This window comes from Schistosoma haematobium, chromosome ZW, assembly GCF_000699445.3.
Source record: "Schistosoma haematobium chromosome ZW, whole genome shotgun sequence".
NCBI lineage: Eukaryota > Metazoa > Platyhelminthes > Trematoda > Strigeidida > Schistosomatidae > Schistosoma > Schistosoma haematobium.
The window spans coordinates 55,033,067-55,054,504 of NC_067195.1; the positions used below are offsets into that span (position 1 = coordinate 55,033,067).

The 21,438-nt window shown below is 37.2% G+C and overlaps 1 protein-coding gene across 2 annotated transcripts; it reads left to right on the forward strand.

Moving 5' to 3' along the window:
• Positions 1 to 6,310: 6,310 nt before the first annotated feature.
• On the forward strand, positions 6,311 to 20,672 carry MS3_00010426 (uncharacterized protein). Of its 2 annotated transcripts, XM_051218791.1 has the most exons (8): positions 6,311 to 6,345; positions 7,856 to 8,004; positions 11,705 to 11,896; positions 13,064 to 13,276; positions 14,384 to 14,893; positions 17,476 to 17,634; positions 18,820 to 18,840; positions 19,776 to 20,672. In XM_051218791.1, exons 3-8 carry the CDS (start codon positions 11,720 to 11,722, stop codon positions 20,322 to 20,324), a joined length of 1,629 nt encoding a protein of 542 aa, XP_051071902.1. In that variant the 5' UTR covers positions 6,311 to 6,345; positions 7,856 to 8,004; positions 11,705 to 11,719; the 3' UTR covers positions 20,325 to 20,672. The 2 variants fall into 2 exon arrangements, with proteins under 2 accessions (XP_051071902.1, XP_012795313.1); XM_012939859.3 differs by lacking the exon at positions 7,856 to 8,004.
• The last annotated feature ends 766 nt before the right edge of the window (positions 20,673 to 21,438 follow it).

Here is a 21,438-nt window from a genome sequence, read left to right on the forward strand (position 1 = left end):
ATTAAGTGTGGATTGCATGCCTTGGGCATTATCGCACAGTAAGACAATATCGTCCGCATACTCAAGGTCGAGAAGTCTTTCTCCAGGCAATAGATCCACACCACCATTACTTACATTCATCAGAGCTGTTTCCAGAATGTCGTCGATGGCAAAGTTGAAGAGGAATGGTGAGATTGGGCAACCCTGCCTAACCCCACTACTCGAATGGAACAATGGAGAGAGGTGGTTGTATGCCCTCACTCTGCCTGAGGTGTTTGTATATAGGGCTTTTAGGATGTTAATAAACTTCTCAGGCACACCCTTCTTCAATAGACAATCCCAGAGAACAGTCCTGTCCAACGAATCGAAGGCAGCCCTGATGTCAAGAAACACTACGATTGTTGGCCTTTGATAAGAATGGCGATGTTCTAACATTTGGCGGAGGGTGAAGATATGATCAATACATCCTCGACCAGAACGAAAACCAACCTGCTCCTCGCGAGTCAATCTTTCTCGGGTTTTGAACAACCTACGAAGTATGACGGAAGCCAATAGCTTGGACGCAATCGGAAGTAGACTTATCCCCCGATAGTTGTTGCAGGAACGACGTGAACCCTTTTTAAAGATAGGGACAACTATCGACTCATTCCATGACGTTGGTACACTCTCTAGTTCCCAGACTTTCGTAAGCAACGTCGTCAGTCCCTTAGTCAGAAAGTCACCACCATCTTTAAAAAGAGCCGGAAGTAAGTCATCTGGGTCAGGTGATTTGTAACGCTTCAAGAGTTGGAGTTCCTTGCGGACTTCCTCCTCGTTTGGTGGATCAGTCGTCACCGACCATGGAGGGCAGGACAGTCTGACCGATGTTGCCGAAGCAGCAGGTCAGTTGAACTGCCCTTCGAAAATTCTGCCCATCGTCCAGGACGTCGATGGATGTTAGTGATTGGCGTTCCGTCATCCTCGCAGATTGTTTCACTCACACCAGACTTCTTGCTGCCAGTGGCTCGGATGAGTTGGAAGACCTTCCGGTAGTTGCCAGATGCAGCTGCTGCTTCCAGCTCATTAGCACGCTTCGACCACCAGGCTTCTCGGTCCTTACGCAAGCTTTGCCCAATTTCCTTACGTAACATCCTTCGTTTATGGTCAAACTCACGGTCACCCGGAGTAGACCGACGGGCTTCAATGAGTTGTAAGGAGCCTGAAGAAACCCAGTGCTTATAAGCTGGACGTTTCGCGAACCCACAACTGACTGTACCCGCCATTTTCATGGCGTCGTGCAATTGCAACCAATGCTCATCTATACCTTTCAGTGGAGTGGTAGCTAGCCTAGAGGATAGTTCGGTTCGATACTTACTTGCAACAGAAGTTGCAACCAACTTGCTAATATCAATCCGTTGATGGCGGTCACTTCGTTGTCCACTGAAAAGTGAGGTAAGATTGGCGCAGACCAAGGCATGATCAGAGTCCAGATAGGTACTCCAAAAGGAGCGGCAGTTTTGTACACAACCACTCCAGCGGTAGCTGATCGCGATGTGATCGATCTGAGTCCAGGCTTCAGATGCAGATGGAGGACGCCAAGTGGCACATCGGCGATGACTGTGCTGAAAGTTAGTGCTAGCCAGAAACAGTTTGTGGTCTGTGCAAAGTTGCAGTAGACGGTCCCCGTTATCTGACCTGCGACAACAATCCCCCATCGGCCACCTAAACGACTCTCTTCTGTGCCTAGACGTCCGACCTGAGCATCCAAGTCTCCGGCTAGTACTACAATATCTGTCGAACGCACTTTCTGGAGAAGAACAGTTAACTGGTGTAAAACTCATCCTTGAATGCATCTGGGCTGCAATCTGTCGTTGCATACTCGGAGATGACGAAAAGACATCGTTTCTCAAGCCGATTTCTTCTCACTTTGATGGAACTTTCTAATCTAACAGCACATAACCGATTGTTAATGGGGATCCAGTCGATTAGTGCTGCCTCAGCTCTAGCGCTAAGTGCGACACCAACGCCAGCGAGATCAGACGAAGATGCCACAGGGTCCCCGGATAAGCGCACGTAAAACAAGCTTTTTGAAGCGACAGATGGAGATCGAATTTGTAGTACTTCACCAGAGTCTTGAATACGGGTCTCGGCTAGACAACAAACGTCAATATTAAGACTTTCCAAAGACATAGCTAGCCCTATCTGTTGTCCGACCTGCATGAGTGTGCGAACGTTGAAGGTAGCCAGTTTGAATGGCGCACGTGGTTTCAGAAAAACTGCTTCAGTACTCATATTCGGTGGTAACATACAATTTTCAACTGGACAGCGACACGATAACGTTTAGATACAGTCGAATTTCCACCAAAGACGAGCCGCTGTATAAGTATAAAAGAGGGTGAATAATGTGGAAAATAATAACAATAATAATAATGACAATAATGGTAATAATAATAATAGTATTAATAATGACAATAATTGTAATGATAATAATTTGAATCAATTGATTGTTTTTCGAAGCGAGAAAAGTAATTTCCATAGACATAGAGAGTTCATCATTTGTGTGTGGGCTGTGATACTGCCTGTGTGCCCAAACCGAAGCAGGTGGTTATCTTAGGTGGCCACACCCCGAGCCTTTGACCTAAAGGTCTAACCCACAAGGCAGTGGAGCATCGTAAGGAGATGCAGTCCCATGGTAGCCGGTGACCAACGAGTGGTTCATACGCCATTTGTTCCCGCAGGATACTGGAGCCCATGTGCACCATTGGGTTGTGATCCGGTTAAAGCGCCGGACATTCGCTTTTCGTCCTCTCATTTTCGTAAACAACACCCCCGCCACGAGAAGGCAATGAGTAGGACTTCCCTGGCAGAGGCTGTATACGCGCGGCCGTGTGAGAGTATTTCGAGAGGGAGAGCGGACTCTCCTCACTCTCGGCCGTACTTGTTCGATTTCTAGTTTCCATGTGACCAAGTTACTCATCGGCACCTGTAGAATACATTTTCATGCCAGATGTTCTTTAAAAGTTATACCGGCATCTTAAGACAAATACTTTAAGCCTGTCCCTTCGTCCTCATGCTTTTAAATGCGGATCGAAAACTCGATGTTTAGTAAACATTGTGTATCGACGAACAATACATATTTGGTTTTCGTTTACAAACTGGAACATTCCACTGACACTGACGTAGGTACTTCACTTGTCAGCTGAAGTTGAGTACGTCTGTTCTCAGTTACATCCAGAACACTCTAGGGCAAGAAAGTTCTCTCGTGAATAAAATAAACATAAAACTTGAAACGAAACTTGGTAAGGGTAAAACCCTAGTGTCAGTTATTGTAGTAAACGTCTGCCATGGTCAGGTGAAAATAACACGGCTTTTACGAATATTCAGCCTATCACCACATCCAGATAATGGACGCATTTTGAAGCGGTAATACAAATTCGAAAATTTGGGCAACTTTTAATCGTCTATCGATCCACATACAGAATGCCAAAATCTTGAATAGTGAATTAGCTATATTTTATGCAGTGTAAGATCCAAACCACGGTTTGGACTGCTGAATAGCCTTCCAGGTACGTTAGACACGCGCCCTTTCCCGTCGAAATCAAAACAAGTAATCGGATAAGTAGCGGTTCTATAATTCATCATAAATTTATATGTAAATCGTTACCTAAACAAATATTACCACTCGGCTATTCAACCATTAATTGTTCAATCAATCAAATCTAAATTACAATAAATAAAGAAGTTGATAAACGATGAGGGAAAGTTACCAGTCACAACAAATGAACGTTATTCTATCCTGACTGGATAGAACACACACAAAAGGAGGAGCAAATCAATATGGCTACCGCCAAGAACAAGTGTCAACTAAAACAAACGTAGATACATTTCGGGAAGAAGCACAAAAACTTAGTGAAGGCGTAATAAAATAAAAACTATGATAAAATACAAATATTAACAATTCGAATGTAATCAAAAAACTAACAATGTACAACTAAGGGGATCAATGGGAACAAAGTGCAAGTATATGCATGGAAGGATTTTCACAAACACACAAAACATTCAAAATGGATCTTACATGCAGATATCGGGAATTTACCAAACACCGTTCTCTGCTACCGTAAAACTCATTACCAACCTTCTATATTAGGGTTTTCTGGAGTCTTGAAGTACAGTTAGGACTCGAGTAGCAAGGTAAGGACCGGGAGTTCGGGGTCAATAATTAACCTCTTCCGAAAACTGATATGACAGATGTGTCGAAACGTAATTGGTTGGTTTGGCCACAACGGTTTATGATAACGAAGGTGTTCCAAAATTCGTCATTTGCAGATAGATTAAAAACATAGATTTATTTTGCTTCTTAATGTGCTACTCCACAATGAAAAAATGCGAGTCGAAAACAACTATTTGTAGAAGTATGGCTATCCAATCAACCAAACGGAGTAAAGACAGATTTCCATGTTTGCAAAGCAGTGTTAGATTAGATAACCATTGATACATATTGAAGAGAGAGGGGTTAACGCAAGTCAAGTTTTAAGTTGTACCCCGAGAAAAGTTTCGTGGTGTAATATAATTTTATAGATAAATCACTCGAACATTTTGGTGAACCTAGGTCATAATCTTTTACTTTTGTTGCGTACTCCGAATAAATGTATTTAACTAATCTGATCCATTTTTTCATGAACAATACCGGAAGGTGCTCTATGTTGAAAAGAACAAGAAACTCGACGAGCGATTCGCACTCTCAGCTCGAGTGCAAGTGACCTGGGATATAGGCGTTAGACTGTTTATTCATTATTACAAATACTTTGTGCAAAGGTAAATAGGCGGATAACTAGTAAAAAATGTTTTTAAACTGTGTGACCATCTGATTGTGCTACTGACATTCACGATTCTTACGTGTGACATAAATGTGCTACATGATAAGTAGCCTAAAAGTATTCCGGAGTAGTTGTGTAATTATGGTCTGCTTCGTCATTGGTACTGCTCTGATAGTAGACCTAATCCTAAAACTGTAGATTTGTCATGATGTAACTAACTAATCTATAAGATCTTACGTAGAAGTCACATCACTGTCTACACCGACTCATCGTATCCGGACAATCACAAACATATGAAGGAAAACACATTTAAGCTGGAGATAGAACAATATATTTAGTATGAATAGAAGGGTAAGTTACGCAAGAGTGACCACGCCTGCAAGGCTGAACCATGCCATCCAATTCAACTGAATTGACGTTCCAGTGCTTTTCATAGTTAACCTCTTCGTATTAATTGTTCAATGTAAGTCTTTTCAGTAATTATATTCTCGGCTTCAAATGTTAGATTGTCAGGGTCCAGTTTCACTACAATACAAAGTTCTAAAAGAATCAAGTTTTAGGATGAATATACTAGTTGGTGTTTGACAAGGCTATATGGGCTTTGTTAAGCCGTAATTAACTGAAACACATTCTCCGACCATAGAATGTTAGTTCAAACAAATTTGCAATGAGCATCTGACGGATATTCAGGGTTTAACAGAGTTGTTGTCTATAAAAACTTTGTGACCGAAATATTCCAAACCTAGTCTAATCAAAATCAAGGAATGAGGACGTTCGAAGATATATTTGGAAGTGTCATAACTAGGAGTATTTTAATTATAAAACAAACTAAGAATCCCGGAAATAACGAAATCGGGTCAAGAAGTACTAGATAAACACGAACGAATGCACTGTGTTTTGAATTTGAAATCAAGCATCCGACAAGTACAAAGAAATCTTTGGCTTATACAAACGCCAAAGGAAGATATTCGATATGTCAAGTAGTGCGTAATCTAAGCCGTTTAGTTATTGCGAGGGATGGGTAGCACGGCGTACTCAAAGGAGACTTGTTGTGGATGCATGACCAAGCGCATTCAGCTAAGGTGTGTCCAGTAAAACTAATGAGATCAGCATCAATGCCGGGGACTTATCGAATTTTTTTTCGGGATTTATTTACCGCTACATACGTGCACGAAACCCAACTACACCAACTTCTTGTTTCGACTATCAGATTGTCTGAATTTCACGTTCGTGTTACTGCTACTTACTGTTGACTATTTGAGCAATACATATAGACGATTTTCTTCTTCTTTCTCCACTTTTCTTCTAGATTCTCTCATACAAATTACTACTCACACTACAGTAAAATATGTATTTGAAAGCATGTCATATCGACAGTCTTGTCGACTTACACAGAATTCTAAAAAGCTTTTTAATCCCTATTGCGTCACATGAAATATCTTCAGCAATGTAAATTCATCGATTTTATAAGAACAAAATAATTAGTAATGCCATCTCCAACCTTGGCGGTTATAGTGAACCTAGAGGACACGTTTGATTTTTCCGGCGGCTATTTTGAGTGCTCTTCGAGGTGAGTCCTGATTGGTGTTTTGTCTCTTCACATTGTATGCGCTATGTTAGTAACCGTTTTAAAAGTGATGCGAAATGCACAGCGTCCATTCATCTCTCATTTTTCTTAGAATTTATTCGTAAAATTTGCACTGAAACAGCACTGCGAGTGCATTTTATCTTAATCTTTCCTACCATATAATTGTATATGTTGAGTAACCCAGCTCCTGCTGTACGCTCGACCCTTACTAGAATTTATTTAATCATGTGGTATGATCTTATGGGTCCTGGTTTGGCTTTTAGAGGGCAAAAACCATGGGCACCATATAGGATTGTATTACCTACCTAGTCTTCACCTAGTATCAGGTAGTTTTTCGATCCAAACAACATGGGGGCTTCCCCTCGTTTTTGCGTTGCCCGGAAAGTCCGTGATTGAAACTAGATGACGCGAACACAAATTCAAGTTTGCGTAGAAAGGACAGAAGTTTTATGGCGTGTGTAATTTTTTTCTAGTATGCCCCCGTGAATATCGTCTTTTGAACTAGTCAATTGAAGGTGTTGAAACCCCTGTTTCAGGTATCAGGTTACAAGTGTTTATGACGGTGCGGGAACCTGTATGCCACCGGGATATTTTTCGTTCTTGGCTTTTGTACTCACCTGCTATATCCTCTGAAATGTCCCGATCTATTGGGAATAAAAAGAGGATACATTAGGTCCACAATCACTTAGTATTCGATATTCAGATCACCACTCAATCTACGGTAGCACAGGGTAAAGAGGTCTAACTTTTCAAGCCGCTCTTTGTATGGTAAACCCCGAATTTCTGGAATTGCACCGGTGTCTGCCTTTTATGCTTTTTCCTGGATATCGGAGTCACCTTTTAAAACGACCTTGCAGCCTGAACGCAGTTTTCAAGCTCAGTTCTAACTAAGGTTGTGTGTACTTCAGTGAACATAGTAGTATCTAACTTGGTGAATGTCCATTCTAAACCCGACGTCTCAAGATCATGACTAAGTGTCATTGCAAGATCCCTGTGACGCCGGGCTATGGGTACAGACACTTCTCTTGTGCCGTACCTATTTACCTTTGTACCCCCAAAGTGTATACAGACGCACTTTGCCGCGTTGGTAGGTATCAGTCACTTTTCTAGACCAGTTAATCACAATATTTAAGTCTACCTGAAGTGCGTATGCATCTGCGTCTCTTGATATTTGTCGCCAGATTTTTACATCAGCGTGTCGCAACATTGGGGACTCAACTGTACTTGGGTGTTCATTTACATACAGCATAAAAAATAAAGGACCTAGGATAGAGCCTTGGGGTACTGCACTAAGTACTGGTTTCCAAGTGGAGCATTGGGAATTTATTCCTACTTTTTGTGTACGACCTACCAGGATGTCCTTAAGTCATCTTAGGAGAGGTCCGGCGACCCCATGATTTTCCAACTTCTAGAGCAGTCTATTTGTTGGCACCTTACCAAATGCTTTACCGGAGTCTATGTAAAAAACATCTACTAATTTTCTATTGTCTAGAGCCTCTCTCCGTTGCTATAAGGAGATTTGTTGTGCAAGACAAACCTTCCCTGAAATCGTATTGTTCGCTGTCTAACAAGTTGTTGGTTTCCAAGAATGTCATTGTGGTCTTTTTGACTATTCTTCTCAGTATTTTAACCACAACACTGGTGAGTCTGACAGGTCTGTAGTTTAATGAAAGTTGTCTTGATCCTGTTTTACGTATTTAAGTGACAATTGCATTCTTCCAGTTTATAGGTAACTCGCCTTGGCCAAACGACATTGAACATCACAGTCAGTGGTTTTGCAATATATTATGCAATTTGTCTTAGGATTTTGGGGTGTAGTTAACCTAGTCCTGTTAGCTTTTCCGTGTCTTAAGTGCAAAGGGCCTTAAATACATCATCCCAACCGAAGTCCACAGTAAGCAGACGGTTTCTTGACTTTGTTGTGTCTAGTTTGTCTAGAAGAGGCTCCTGATTGAAAACTGCATAGAAATAGTTTGCCATAGCCTCTGCTTTTTCCTGATCATCCTCTATCATTTCAGATCCACTCCTTTCCGTAATTAGGTTGGGAATCCAATGTTGCGTCTTTGTTCTGTAATTTATGTACGAGAATAGTCTCTTAGGCTGCTTGATTACAATTTGGGCTAACTGCATCTCATAATTTTTCTGAGCTTCCCGGATTGTAATTATACACCTATTTCGTACCGACCTGTAGCGTTCCATCGTACTTGTTGTGCCAAGGCTGATGGCAACGTTCCAACATTTCTTCTTTTGTCTTAGTAAACGTCGAATATCCCGGCCTATCCAGGGATGACCGTGCTTCTTCTTCTTTGGGACTGTCCAGGGTATATGTGGTTGAGTTACCTGGTTGTATAACTACCTGGGATGAGTCCACACCTCTAAATCAATTATCCAGTTTTCAGCCGGTGCTGCAGAGTTTATCGCCTCCATGTCTGCCTTCCATACGTTAGGACGGGCCGGGGCAATCATTTGACAGGCCATCTCGGCCATAAACTTAAGTGAGACGACTGCATGATCACTTCTCCCTAGAGGTGGGGAGAAAGTCATTTGACCGACATCACCGTATATGAGGAGCTTCGTAAGTCATATCTGACGGGATCTCTAATGTGCTGGAATAAAACTGATGCAATTGTAGTTTCTAACAACTTGCAATCAAATGACGTTGTTGATGACCCTACTTCTTAGTTAACCCAGTTTATATACGGTAAATTAAAGTCGCCTAATATAAGGCTTTTACTCCTACTACACCATGACTTAAGTTCGCTTGGGAGAAAGTCATCTACTACACATTCTGGACCGTGGTATACTACAACTAATTTAATATATTGCTGTTTACATTTCAGCCTTCAGCGCATCAGTTCACATATACCTGAATCATGTACCACTGTCTCGACAGCTCGTATAGTTAAGGTACTTTTCGTGTACAGGATAACTGTTTAGATTATCAGCCCTACTGGGTAAAAAATACTAATCAATTGGATTTCACTATTATGCACGCTGCCGTTAACCATGTTTCTGAGATAACAATGACATTAGAATTTTCTATGTCTGTCATTGTCTTGAGCTCCGCCACTTTATTTTGTAGGCTGCGAGCATTTGTGTAGCACACCTTTGATTCTGTGGAGAATATTCCCTTACCACCCAGAGTGGTTTGAGTATCGTTTTGCTCCGAACTTTTACAATGTGAAAACTCTTAAGTATAAAGTTTTTTCGGCGGCCCTCATTTATTTCTACTTCTGCCGATCGTCTTTTAATACGATTAACCAGGCTGAGATCCTCACGGCCATATATTCCGGATCCAGTCAGTTTTTCAGTATTAAGTTTCTTTCTTCAGCCGAAACAAAGGTAGTTTTTAGAAGGCAGATGTTTGCGTACTTTCAGAATTCACTTTTTGCCCTATTATATGAAGCTTACAGATGCTAACTCCTACTACTATTTCTGGAAGAAGTTTGCTTATTAAGGATTTAGTTTGGCTAAGTCTTTTTCGAATCTAGTTTTTGGTTCTCTCAACTTATGAAAAATGACTGACCTGTCAACGAGGTTGGTTTTAACACTCTATGGAGTTTTGTTTCCTGAAATCATCTGCCTGCACTCCTATTTGGCGTCAAACGCAAAGGTCTTACTCTGTTTTCTTAGTTTTTTTTTCTGGGTGTAACTAAGCCAATCAATTACTTTATTATGTCTCTTAATCACATCATCTACACCTCTCAGGCTTTGGTCTCCCATAGTCTGTTTTGCGTTGATATATGAACCCGGAACTGAAACTGTAGATTCACATACCTTAGTGCTGTCTATAATTTGTTTCTTCGAGTGCTTTTTCTTTTTTCTTGTAACTATGCCTACATCTGTGTGCCCATTATCCTCTTCTCCAATGGGGTCCACCTTGATGGTCTCATTCAAATCCAAAGCTGGGCTCATGACAATGCTCTGTTTCCTCGAAAACAAAAATCCGCTCATCTACTGCTGCCTGTTTATCTGAGGGCATTTTTCTAGTTATATTCAGAAGCTCAATCGCTTCAAGAATCAGTGGAGACTTTGTAGAACAGTATGCTCTATACATCCAACATATTAGTGGCTTGCAGCACCTTTTATACGCAGCCGGAGTAAGCCCGGTGCACACATTATGACACGACTTATTGTAGTTGTTATATTGCATTCCATCATCGACCGTGAAATAGCATGCAGGTCTATCACAACGATGTTCTACTTGCGCCATAAAATTGTTTAATAATTTCACAGAGAGAACAACAACAGGAACTGATCTCTAAAATAAGTGTCTTTTAAGACTTTATGGGTGATAGGCACTGAACACAAAAAACAGAGGTTTCTATGTTACTGTAACTGACAACAATAAAAAAACATCCAACTTAAATAGACAAAAAATCTTAACACCTTTGGATACAAACAATACTAAAAGATATACTCAACGAGTAAAAAAATACTACTTCCCTTTTGTATCTGTACTCAAAAAGTATAGATGATAAATTACTATATAAAAAACAATACTTTTGACGATTACTTTATCTGAAATATATTTAATTAAGGCAAAAACAATAGTCTAGATGCGTAATTAAACGATCCATACTATAAAATATAGTCAGCGAGAAAAAATACCACTGTTCTTTTTAACTAATGCTCGTATATTTAGTTGATTACATTCAATGGATTTTATGTAAATTGAAAACTTCTCTAAAGATAGCTGAAAGTAGGCCATCAATTCTTCCTGTCTTCCACTTCAGGTGCAGTTATAACAACGATTATATTGAATCTTGAGTAAGTTATGTCAGTGATCCATTCACAAATTTGACCTAAATATTTTAAGCACATTGGCTCTCCCTTACCACGAGACTGACTTGAGGTCTGTTAGAACTCCAGTCGTTATTTGTCATCTGAATAACGTTAAGCACTGACTCACTATTTTGCATTTTATTTTGCGGATTGTCTACGTAAGTATGATAAGCTTTTTGTTTTGTATTAGCAAATGCCCATTTATTTAGTAGGTAAAGCACCTGGCTTACAACCCAGTTCCACTTTGATTTGAGAACCTGTGTGATATCGTCAGCCTCCACAGTGTTTGGATCAAAGCACAGAATTTGACATATACCTAATAATGTCACGATGTTATATCAATCTTCTAAGTCTCCCCACTTAAGTTTGGAAGTAAAAATAAGCTCAAACGTTTTGGTGGATAAAACTAGTTATCATCTATCACTGAACCGTCACAAAAAGTAAATATATACTAACTCTTAATTCACTCCCTAATTGGTTTAATTTCTAAAGCCTAACTTGTTGTACTAAGTGTTCGTTTTTAAATCTTATTTTCTCTGGTGCATTCGAAATTCAGGTGTCTTTCACATAAATGGATTACTCAAGTGATCCACTGACAGATTGTCAGTCTCAAATGTTATCGTTCTGGGATCTCATACGTGTTGAAATAGATGGTCTAAAATGTGACCATGCCGCTTTCAAAACCCAGGACTTACCACTGGCTCGTATTAAAAAGATTATGAAGTTGGATGATGACATCAAATGTATGGTGAGTCTTGATTTTGTGTTGAATGAAGTTGTTTCAGAATAATTTTAAATCAGTTTTTGGTGGGATTTAAGGAATATCAAACGAGTGTTAAAAAAAACTACAAAGAACAAGTTTGGGTGAACAGATGTTATTCGGACTGAAAACGAGAAAATAAAGAAATGTTTCATAGCCTTATATATCAGCTCTCAGTTGACGATTAATGTCCATAAGTATGGGATGTACTCTACAGCTTCTAAACCTAATTTACTTCTCTATGACTGGCAGGAGTCTGTACCCTTACTCACTTTTGGTAGTGAGCAGTTACATGTAGTCGAAAGGTTCGTGTATCTGAGTGGCTTTGGATGTACTAGTGGTGAGGTGAGTGATGAGATCAATTTGCCTGTAGTAAATGTGAGAGCTGCTTATGCTATCTTTGGTGCCTTTGTGATGTTTGTCCGGCTGTTCAAGATCCAGTTTACAACGCTTCAGTGGGGGAAGTTCCGCTCTATGTTTTAAAATTCTGCCCTCTCTGAGTTGAGAAAGTTATCTCTAACATATCTACAGAAACCTGGTTTCCTATTAAGCCACTGATTTTAATTAGAGAAAAACTTTTCAATCCCTCACAAATTAAATATTTGTACATTGATTGTTTATCTTTGTCTACATTATTACTGTTCACATAACATTTCATATTATTAACTAGTTCCCATTTATATAAGTTAACTTTTCTGTTTGTTTGCAAGTAACCTACCTCTACTCTAAATAAATTTAAATTCATCTTGACAATTGACAGTCATCTTGCATAACAAAACTTCATTTGTAAAATGCAAACTACTACTGAGATCTTATAAACTTTCCTCTATAGTGGTTTTTGTATCACAGCTAGCGTAAAATTAAATATTTAAAAATCCATAAAACTATAAATACTTTTCTAATTGAAGTGCTCCAGTTAGTTAAATATGTGATTTTTTTTATCTTAATCGGAGATTTTTTATGTTAATTCTACTCATAACAGGTCGTCTCTATTAATAAATATCATGTTCAACCTGCATAAATTTACTGCAAAATGACATAAAGTTTTTTGTAACGACCTAGCAATTGGTAAATTATTTCAATATAATTTTAGAAATATTCATTTTTTTTAGTATTAAGGGTTTTCTGAATATCCTTGTACTTTTTACTTATAAGATGATAAGCGCTGAGGCACCTATATTGTTCGCAAAGGCCGCTGAGCTTTTTATACGAGAACTAACGTTGAGGGCATGGATCCATACAGAACGTAACCGTCGGCGTACTCTTCAAAGAAATGATATAGCAATGGCAGTCAGTGATGGCGACACAGATCAGTTTGATTTTCTTATTGATATTGTACCACGTGAAGAAGCAAGAGGACATCGTCGGGTAAGTTTTTACTTGTTATTATATAAGCAGTTATTAGATATTATGACTTAAGAAATTCACAATACTTCAGAGCTATAAAATTCATCGTTTTGTTTTCTAATAATATTTTCAAGTGTTCTGAACATTAATCCTCATAATATTTAACTATGAAATATCATCTCGACGCTTGTATATTTGGCTAGTGGCTGGGTTTGGAAAAATATAGATTATTTCAACCATTTTTTAATATACACTCACATTATGTTAACGATTGTAAGTAAATTAAAACCACAAATCGTCTGGTTGTAGTTAATTGAACCAGTAAAATTACATAGCATAATTCTTTGAGGAAATACTGAGATCTTTATACAAAATATAAAAGGTGAAATTCATGCCCTTCGATGCGAATATCTCCCAGTTATCTGGATGTTAAGTTTGAATTCGGCTGGTAACTCTCAAGGACAGGATCATATCTCCAAACCTCACTTAATCTACTCAAGTCTGAGTGACCGTACTGTATTAGTAGCTTGCATACGAGCTTAGATAACCCCTTTGTTTTTGAGACTGACATTGTTTCCTAAGTAATTTATTATCAAGTCTAGGTGTCTCATTCAAGTTATTCACAGCTAATAATTAGTAAAAACAAATTATATAATTTTTAGCAACATCTCTTTGTTTTTTATCTCTGTTTAAAAATTAATGTGCTATAAATGCACTTCTACTACGGCGAGTATTCTGTGTTTTGAATCATCAGTGTTTTTAGCACATATGTTTACCCACTTACTTTAAACCATTTAAACTCTACCCATGGAGTTGAAGTATCTTCATTCAGAAGAATTGTGATGCCTCGTGGTGAAAGCCGAGATTCTTCGAAAGTCACGAGATTGATGTCCCTTCTAACAACTAACAACAAATGTTTACCCAATTCATACAAAATTAATTATTTCAATCATTGTAAAATAACAACTCTAACTAAATCATTAACAGATAGTACAGTAATATTATAATCATATTATTAGTCTGTCTTCCTATAAATGGGTTCATTATATTTCCAAAATAATATTTTTATCTATCACTACTTTTAAACTGTCATATAAACCTTGATGATACACTATTTTTTGATTAAAGCCAACGCAAACAACCTCAGCTTCAAATGCTAATGGGAATTCATCGAATATTAAGTCGGAAAACCCTTCACATAGAAATAATTTTCTTACGAATACAAATGATACTCACTCATTATCTCTAGGACAAAACTCTGGTCAAATGGTTGTCTCCGGTTTGTCCAATGATGTTACAGGATCTTCAACCCAACCACAAACAGTAACTGTTGCTCTGGCATCTGCGGCCCTTGCCGGGGCAACATCTGTTAATTCAGCCATTCCATGTCAAACATTAGTGCAGCAAAATCAACCTACAGCTGTTCATTTTACAACGATCTCTTCTGGAAATGGTTTAGCCATCGCCCAGTCTTCAGCTAATTCTGGGTCAACTGTAATAGCAGCTTCAGCACCTAATGCCACCACAGTCGCTACCACCGCAGCTCCTTTGCAATATGTTCTTCAACTTCCGGTTGGCACAGCGGGAGCATCAGCTGGTCAGCCATTTCAAATACAAGTCCTTCCCCAACATTTCCAGGCAAGTGGATCGAGTTTTATAGGTCCGATAACTATTTCCAAGTCAATTAAATAGCAATGCAATACTGAATGCAAATTTTTTGCTTATAAAATTCCAAAACTGAGGTTTGGAAATCAGCCTGTTTATGTTTTCTCAAAAATTGTGCATCATTAGAGATCAAAATAGCAGTCACATTATGCAAATCGTTTAAATTTTGTTTTATGTAGATATCATGTTAAACATGCTAAAAAATGTTCTTTTGCAGTATACCACGTTCACGTATTAATGATTTCACTATTCCTAATAATTGGTATTATAAGCTTCATTAAAATACCAATACCAATTTTACTAAATTTGTTGAAGTCACATTATAAATAGGAAACTGTTTAAAACGGGTTATTTGCTTTGAATTAAATAGTGAGATTATTCAACTGAATGCACTTAACTCTTTATTATAATGAAGGTCAATGTCTTTTAATAGATGTTCACATAGAAATTTTTATTGAATGTGATTGGTGTGTAAAATAACACTTGTATGACTTCAGCGACCACTCTATCGAAATACCTCATAGTGATTTAGTTAATAGATATGCGATACGAATTGGCTGATTGCTCACAAAACTTAACTGTTTTACAGAATAGGGGGTGTGGCTAGTAGTAGAATCCAGGACGTGTATTTCGCTCTAATTATTACTCCCCAGCTGAATGTACCTGTAAAGCATTGACAACGGAATAATCGAAACCATTACCAGTTAAACTAAAATTCATTCCCGTTGTACAGGCGAATGGCTATCTGAACTCAGTAGCTAAGTTGGCAACGCGTTGGTTTTCTAAGTGAAAGGCATTGCGTTCAAATTTCGTAGTGATCGTCAATTCTCGGATACAGGTACATTCAGCTGACAAACCCCAAATAGAACAAAATGAATTTTCTGTATCCCACCGCTATACACATTTAATATATTCGATAAGTACTTGTGAAACAACAGCTATACCAAGACAGTCGGCAGAGGATTTACACATATGCCAGCTGAGATTTAAATCCAGTCAAAACACAGACAACGCGATAATCCAAACTATTGCAAGTCAAATTAAAACTTAACGTTTGATTCCTTTTCTGATAAAATATCACAGACCCAAGTCAAAAATATCGATAAATTTAATAAGATAATCATTAAACATTGAAGTATTGTTTGTGATAACGAAATCCCCTTCAAAAATTAATATAACATCTAGAAGAATCTGTAGGTGTTGCTAGTAACCCCATTTCTCATGCAGTTCATGAAGTGACAAACTACTAATTTAAATGCCCTCTTAAGATAATTCTCTCTCTCTCAAAAAAAAAAACAATCAGACAACCAGAATTGACACACGTCCAACTTACATAAATATTAAATCCCCAGTGTTTTAGTAACAAATAGTCATAATTTGTGTAAAGGGCATGGTATCGGACTTTTAACTTATGATTATGCGATGCAGTTATTATGGTGTCGTCTGTGTAGCAGATAATTATACACAAGATTTCATTTATGCTGAACACCGAACACTTAGATATGATTGAATGGGAAATGACGGCGACAAAAAAGAGATGAAGTGTCGTAATGTAGTAGTGGGCTTTTTTGTTTAGTCAGAAAATAATTGTATTCAGAGATTTATAATTTAACTAACTGAAGTGTTCACCACAGAATGAAAGTTAGAGTTTATTCTGAAGACTAGTTTGGGATGTGTCATATTAATGCACAGTTGAGATTATAAAAGTAATCAAGAAAATGCTGATTGATTGGTGAGGGCCAACGTCACGATGTGCCCAATTGCAACTGCTTACGAATTCAATTAGTGACATAAGCTCCTAAACGAACCAATATCAAAAAATAAAACTACTGGACAGTGAAATGAAAGATAACCTTAGATACAAATTTAACATCTCTACGTATCATAAGCGATTACAGGATATTAATTTTTCATATTGCTCACTCCTTAATAATAGCAATACTTAACTGCAAGGTTTTATCCATGCTTATCATACTAGAGTTAATAATGTACTTGAACTGGTCTTCATTGTAGACTGATTCGGTTTGTTAAAGAAGAATGACCACAAAAATTGACCTGAAAATCTTAAAGTGACATAACATGATACTCGATTGTTGTTTCGTAATAGTGTATTTCAATGCTTAAATAAGAATGGGTAAACTGTAGATCATTGGTGTTTTTACTATTTTTAAACCTGTACAGTATGGATACTAAAGATGGAAAAGTGATAAATTTTAAACTAAATCATAAATCTCATTTAGTCATACTATATTGTGCGATTAAATCACTGATTGGGTACCGTTAAATGTATTTATGAAGTTCTGGAACAGAGAAACAAGTCAGTTTCTAGGGCCTTTAAATTGTATTCATCGGTGGTTTGGACATATATTATACACGAAGCCATTAATGTGCAATAATATTTAGTTTATAGTTATATCAACGGTTTTTGATTAGCGCCCAAGCTATTTATTGTGCTATCGTTTACATTGTTTATACACGCTACAAACAATTACAGTTGTAATAAACACTTTTGCTATGTTATTATTATTTAAATATTTAACCAATATTTACAACAGACTGCTAACACTGACGCTGTATCTGCCGGTCAAGCTGGTGCTATCCTTGCCGATGGAAATACACTTCCTTTAGTTCAAGTTGTCTCTCAACCCGGTGGCATAGCAGTTCCAATCATTCAAGAGGCTGGTGGCAGTCGAACTCAAATTTTACAGCTTCAGGTAGACTGATTTTCTCTGTGTATATCACACTCACATGTCCCAGTATTACAGTGTTCTATGATATTTTTCTTAAATGTCCAAGTTATTAAATGTAACATCTTCATATTACCATCATCTAGCAGCCATCATACTTCTATGTTGTATTTAAAGATATCTAGGTTTTCTCTTATTACACATTCAGTAGTTTTCTGTATTCCATGTATATATTGTATAGAGCAGTTATTAGTAACCCACCTAGCTGACAAGCCATCAGATAGTTTCTAATTCAAAATTACATCAGTAGAAATGTTCTAATACTAATATTCTAATATACTAAATCGATGACAGTCAATTATTGGTTAAGTCTAATGTATCTTTTAGTAAATAGCCTAACATGTGGTCATATCAACAGAGCTTAATGAATGTCACAATCTATCTATAATGAGTATGAATATCCTATCATGTACTATTCTTTTTTGAATACCATACCAAGCTTTTAAAAAACATTAGTTATTACTTTCATCTTCATTAGTAAACCAAATTTCTATACAGCGTATTGTAAATTCAAAAATAATAAGTTAACTTTTCTTTGGTGCAGTCCTTGTAACTAGGTCGGCTGGTTATGGGATCAATTGATATATCTTATCTTCTTATCTTTTGCAGGACTAATAAGCAAGCGATTGACACAATAATGCCTGTTGCTCTACAAGCTTCTAAGGAGGTAGTATTCACTCAAAAGAATAAGTCACCAAGCAGAATCTTTCTCTGTGTTTTTGGCTGAAAACTCAGATTTATATACATTAATTACAAGACTAAAAAATATAAAGCTACAATGTAATAAAAAACCGAATTAATGGAGGAATAATTTAATTAGTGATTATTTTGGGATGATAAATCTTATACCACTAATTAATACATCAAATGAAAGCACATAAATAGGATAATGTGAACATACGCTAATTCAAGTATTTGACATTTATACAGTAAAGGTATAAGTGATAATTCTCTGGCAGTTGAACCTTTCCCAAATCCACTCAGATTTTTGAGAGTTAGTAGAACATTGAATTGCACCTAACGTTCGTTTATCTTAAATACTGGCAGCAGTACACGTTTATCAACTCAGTGTAATAAAATCCTCTAATTCCTTTCTGATATTAATATTAATAAAATTATGTACATTCTTTTGTTTTTTTTCGTTCCACTTAGATGCCAGAATCAACTGCTGGTGTAAGTATCGCAAGTGGCTGTTAATCTGTCCGTATGAATCTCTAATACACACCTCTTCTCTTTCTCTGTATGTGTTCGCTTGTTTGTTTGTATGCCTGATACATTAGTCATACAAAAAATGTTGTATACCCCCCCTCTCCATATTTCATGTTTGCGTTCATTTCATTTTTACTCGTGTGAACATTTAATCATTCAGTTGTTGTTTCTTGACTAATTCATAAAGATTCTAATATGCTGCATGTTTATTTCCTTTTTTAAGATCTTCATTTTCTCTGTATCTCCCTACTTTCCTCTTTATCTATCTATAATCCATGCATGTTCGGTATAAACATTATTATTATTACCATTTTTATATTGCTTAATTGTATCGTTTTATTGAAGTCATTGATTTTTATGATATTATCATTATTATCGTTGTTGTTCCTCTGTTAATTTCTCTCTGTGTCTCTTTCATATTTTATAAATGAGATTTCGTCTCTATATCAAACAATTTCCATGCATATTGTACAAAATATAAACTTGACTAGACGTTCTCCTTACTATATATATATATATATATGGTTCTGTTTGTTTTGGAGCATTGACACGTATATTTCTCGCCTCTGGTAAAAACTCAACTCTAAACATTTCATTAAATGCATGTCTGGAAAAACTTAAGAGATTCGATTCAACTGGATTATTTGTTGTACAGTAACAAAAAATCTATTGTTACCTTAACAATTTGCACATTAAATGTACACGGTAATATATATAAAATCTTAAAGTGTAAAAGCATTTTTCTTCTCAACGCTTTTCTTTTATATCTATTTACACTATATCACAATGTGCATCGTTGTTTTGTGAACGTCCATCTAATGTATTTATTGTGCGCAACACATTGGTTAAACTTAGATGCTTTTTCTCTTTCTTTTTTTACTCTTGTTTACTAATCCTAGCAACGACCGACCTTGTTTCTACAGCAAGCCGGTGCTCTGCTAGGGACTCACATGGGTGCAGTAATTGCCAGTGTAGATGGTCATTCTCAACAAATTATGTACAGTTTACAAGCACAACCTCTGGTTTCTTCAAACTCTTCATCAAGAGCCCAAGTTCTTCTTTCATTGGATGAGGCATCTGAATGTATCTCATCTATTGCAGATTCAAACTGTATAACATCTAATGACAGTATTCATGCTGGTGCTGCTCAGTTATTAGATGAAGCAGCTAGTGAATTAGATATTGCATCATCTGTTGCTGTACCACATTCAGTAAGTACTGAAATACTTGGACCTAAAGATTACACTCCTCATTCTACGGAGCTTGATCACAAGCCGGTTATAAACTCCGGTAGTGTTATGATTACTGACGATCTTGTAGGTCTAACCGAAGGTCAAGCAGTCGAGATTCACACCGTAGAGTCAAATAACAGAGAGTGTTTGGAGTCTGGAGTTGACAGTAGTAATCCGCACCCAACCGTTATTACAGATGATGATGAAACCGTTTGAAACGAACACTTTGTCATGTTCTTAATGTTGTCCAGTTTTATTCTTTGCTTCAAAATACATGTATGTATATATGCATACCACTACAGAACAAATTTCGTCCTGTTAACGTAACTCGCCTATAACATGTTTCTTCAACGTTTTATTTGCTCACAGCTATGCTATGTATTAAAAATGTGTGTTCATAAAGTAAAGACCGCTATATTCTGTGAATCGTGTGAATAACTATGCCGAACACGAAATATTATAATAATTCTATATATACCTTTCAGTCTAATTGTTTATATGAGATTTTAATGTTCGCATATTTAAAAAGGTTTACTCCAAAATATCTTGTTTGGTTTTATTTTCAAAGCCTAGTATTTATGTTACTTCGTTTATTAAATTATTATTTGCTTCTTGCGAACTAATTCAGCAACCTGTTAGATTGGTCGTATTATGTTTCACAGTCAGCAAACCGCCAATTGTCATAAGTAGTTTTACAGCAGGCTAATTTTATTTAACGATGTCCCAAAAAAGTAGTTCTGGCTAACCCGTTTGTACTTCGCTGATCTAGAAAGTTTATTGGTGAAAACCGCAATGAATATGGTTAACAGCTGTTCCACGAACAGAGTCAATGTTGGGCTTGAGATCTAATGTCCGTCAAAGAGAAACACGTAATGTAAGTTTTGTGTGATCCCGTATTAACCCATGATACTGTACTTCACATTACAGCACCAAGGGAAGAGTATGATAACCAGTAACTAAGATGACGCCAGCTGGATAAATTTGAGAAAAACCATTGGAAAGCATAAATACGTCCAATACGCGGTTTTACAACTGATATACATGTACAATAATGATGCCATCTCATATAAGATTAGTATACCCTGAGAGTTATTTCAGCAGTTTAATAATCTATATCTGATGTTTGTCATTTTCTGGGCTAATAACAAAGCTTTACCGACCTCACTATTTAGCTGTAAGGAAGCTTAATTTCAATCAATACTATGTATCCATAGAACAATCGAAACCTAAGATATAATTTATTCCTAATTACTAGTATTCCTCACCTTCTTGATCTTCTATAAGTTACATGTTTAGCCAGATCGAGTTTCCGGAAACAAAAAAGCTTTAT

Bases quoted from the DNA above. Each gene is read 5' to 3' on its own strand.
- MS3_00010426 (XM_051218791.1), top strand. From the start codon at position 11,720: ATGGATTACTCAAGTGATCCACTGACAGATTGTCAGTCTCAAATGTTA. The intron at 13,277-14,383 runs GTAAGTTTTTAC...TTTTGATTAAAG, and splicing joins AAGCAAGAGGACATCGTCGG to CCAACGCAAACAACCTCAGC. The intron at 18,841-19,775 runs GTAAGTATCGCA...TACTAATCCTAG, and splicing joins TGCCAGAATCAACTGCTGGT to CAACGACCGACCTTGTTTCT.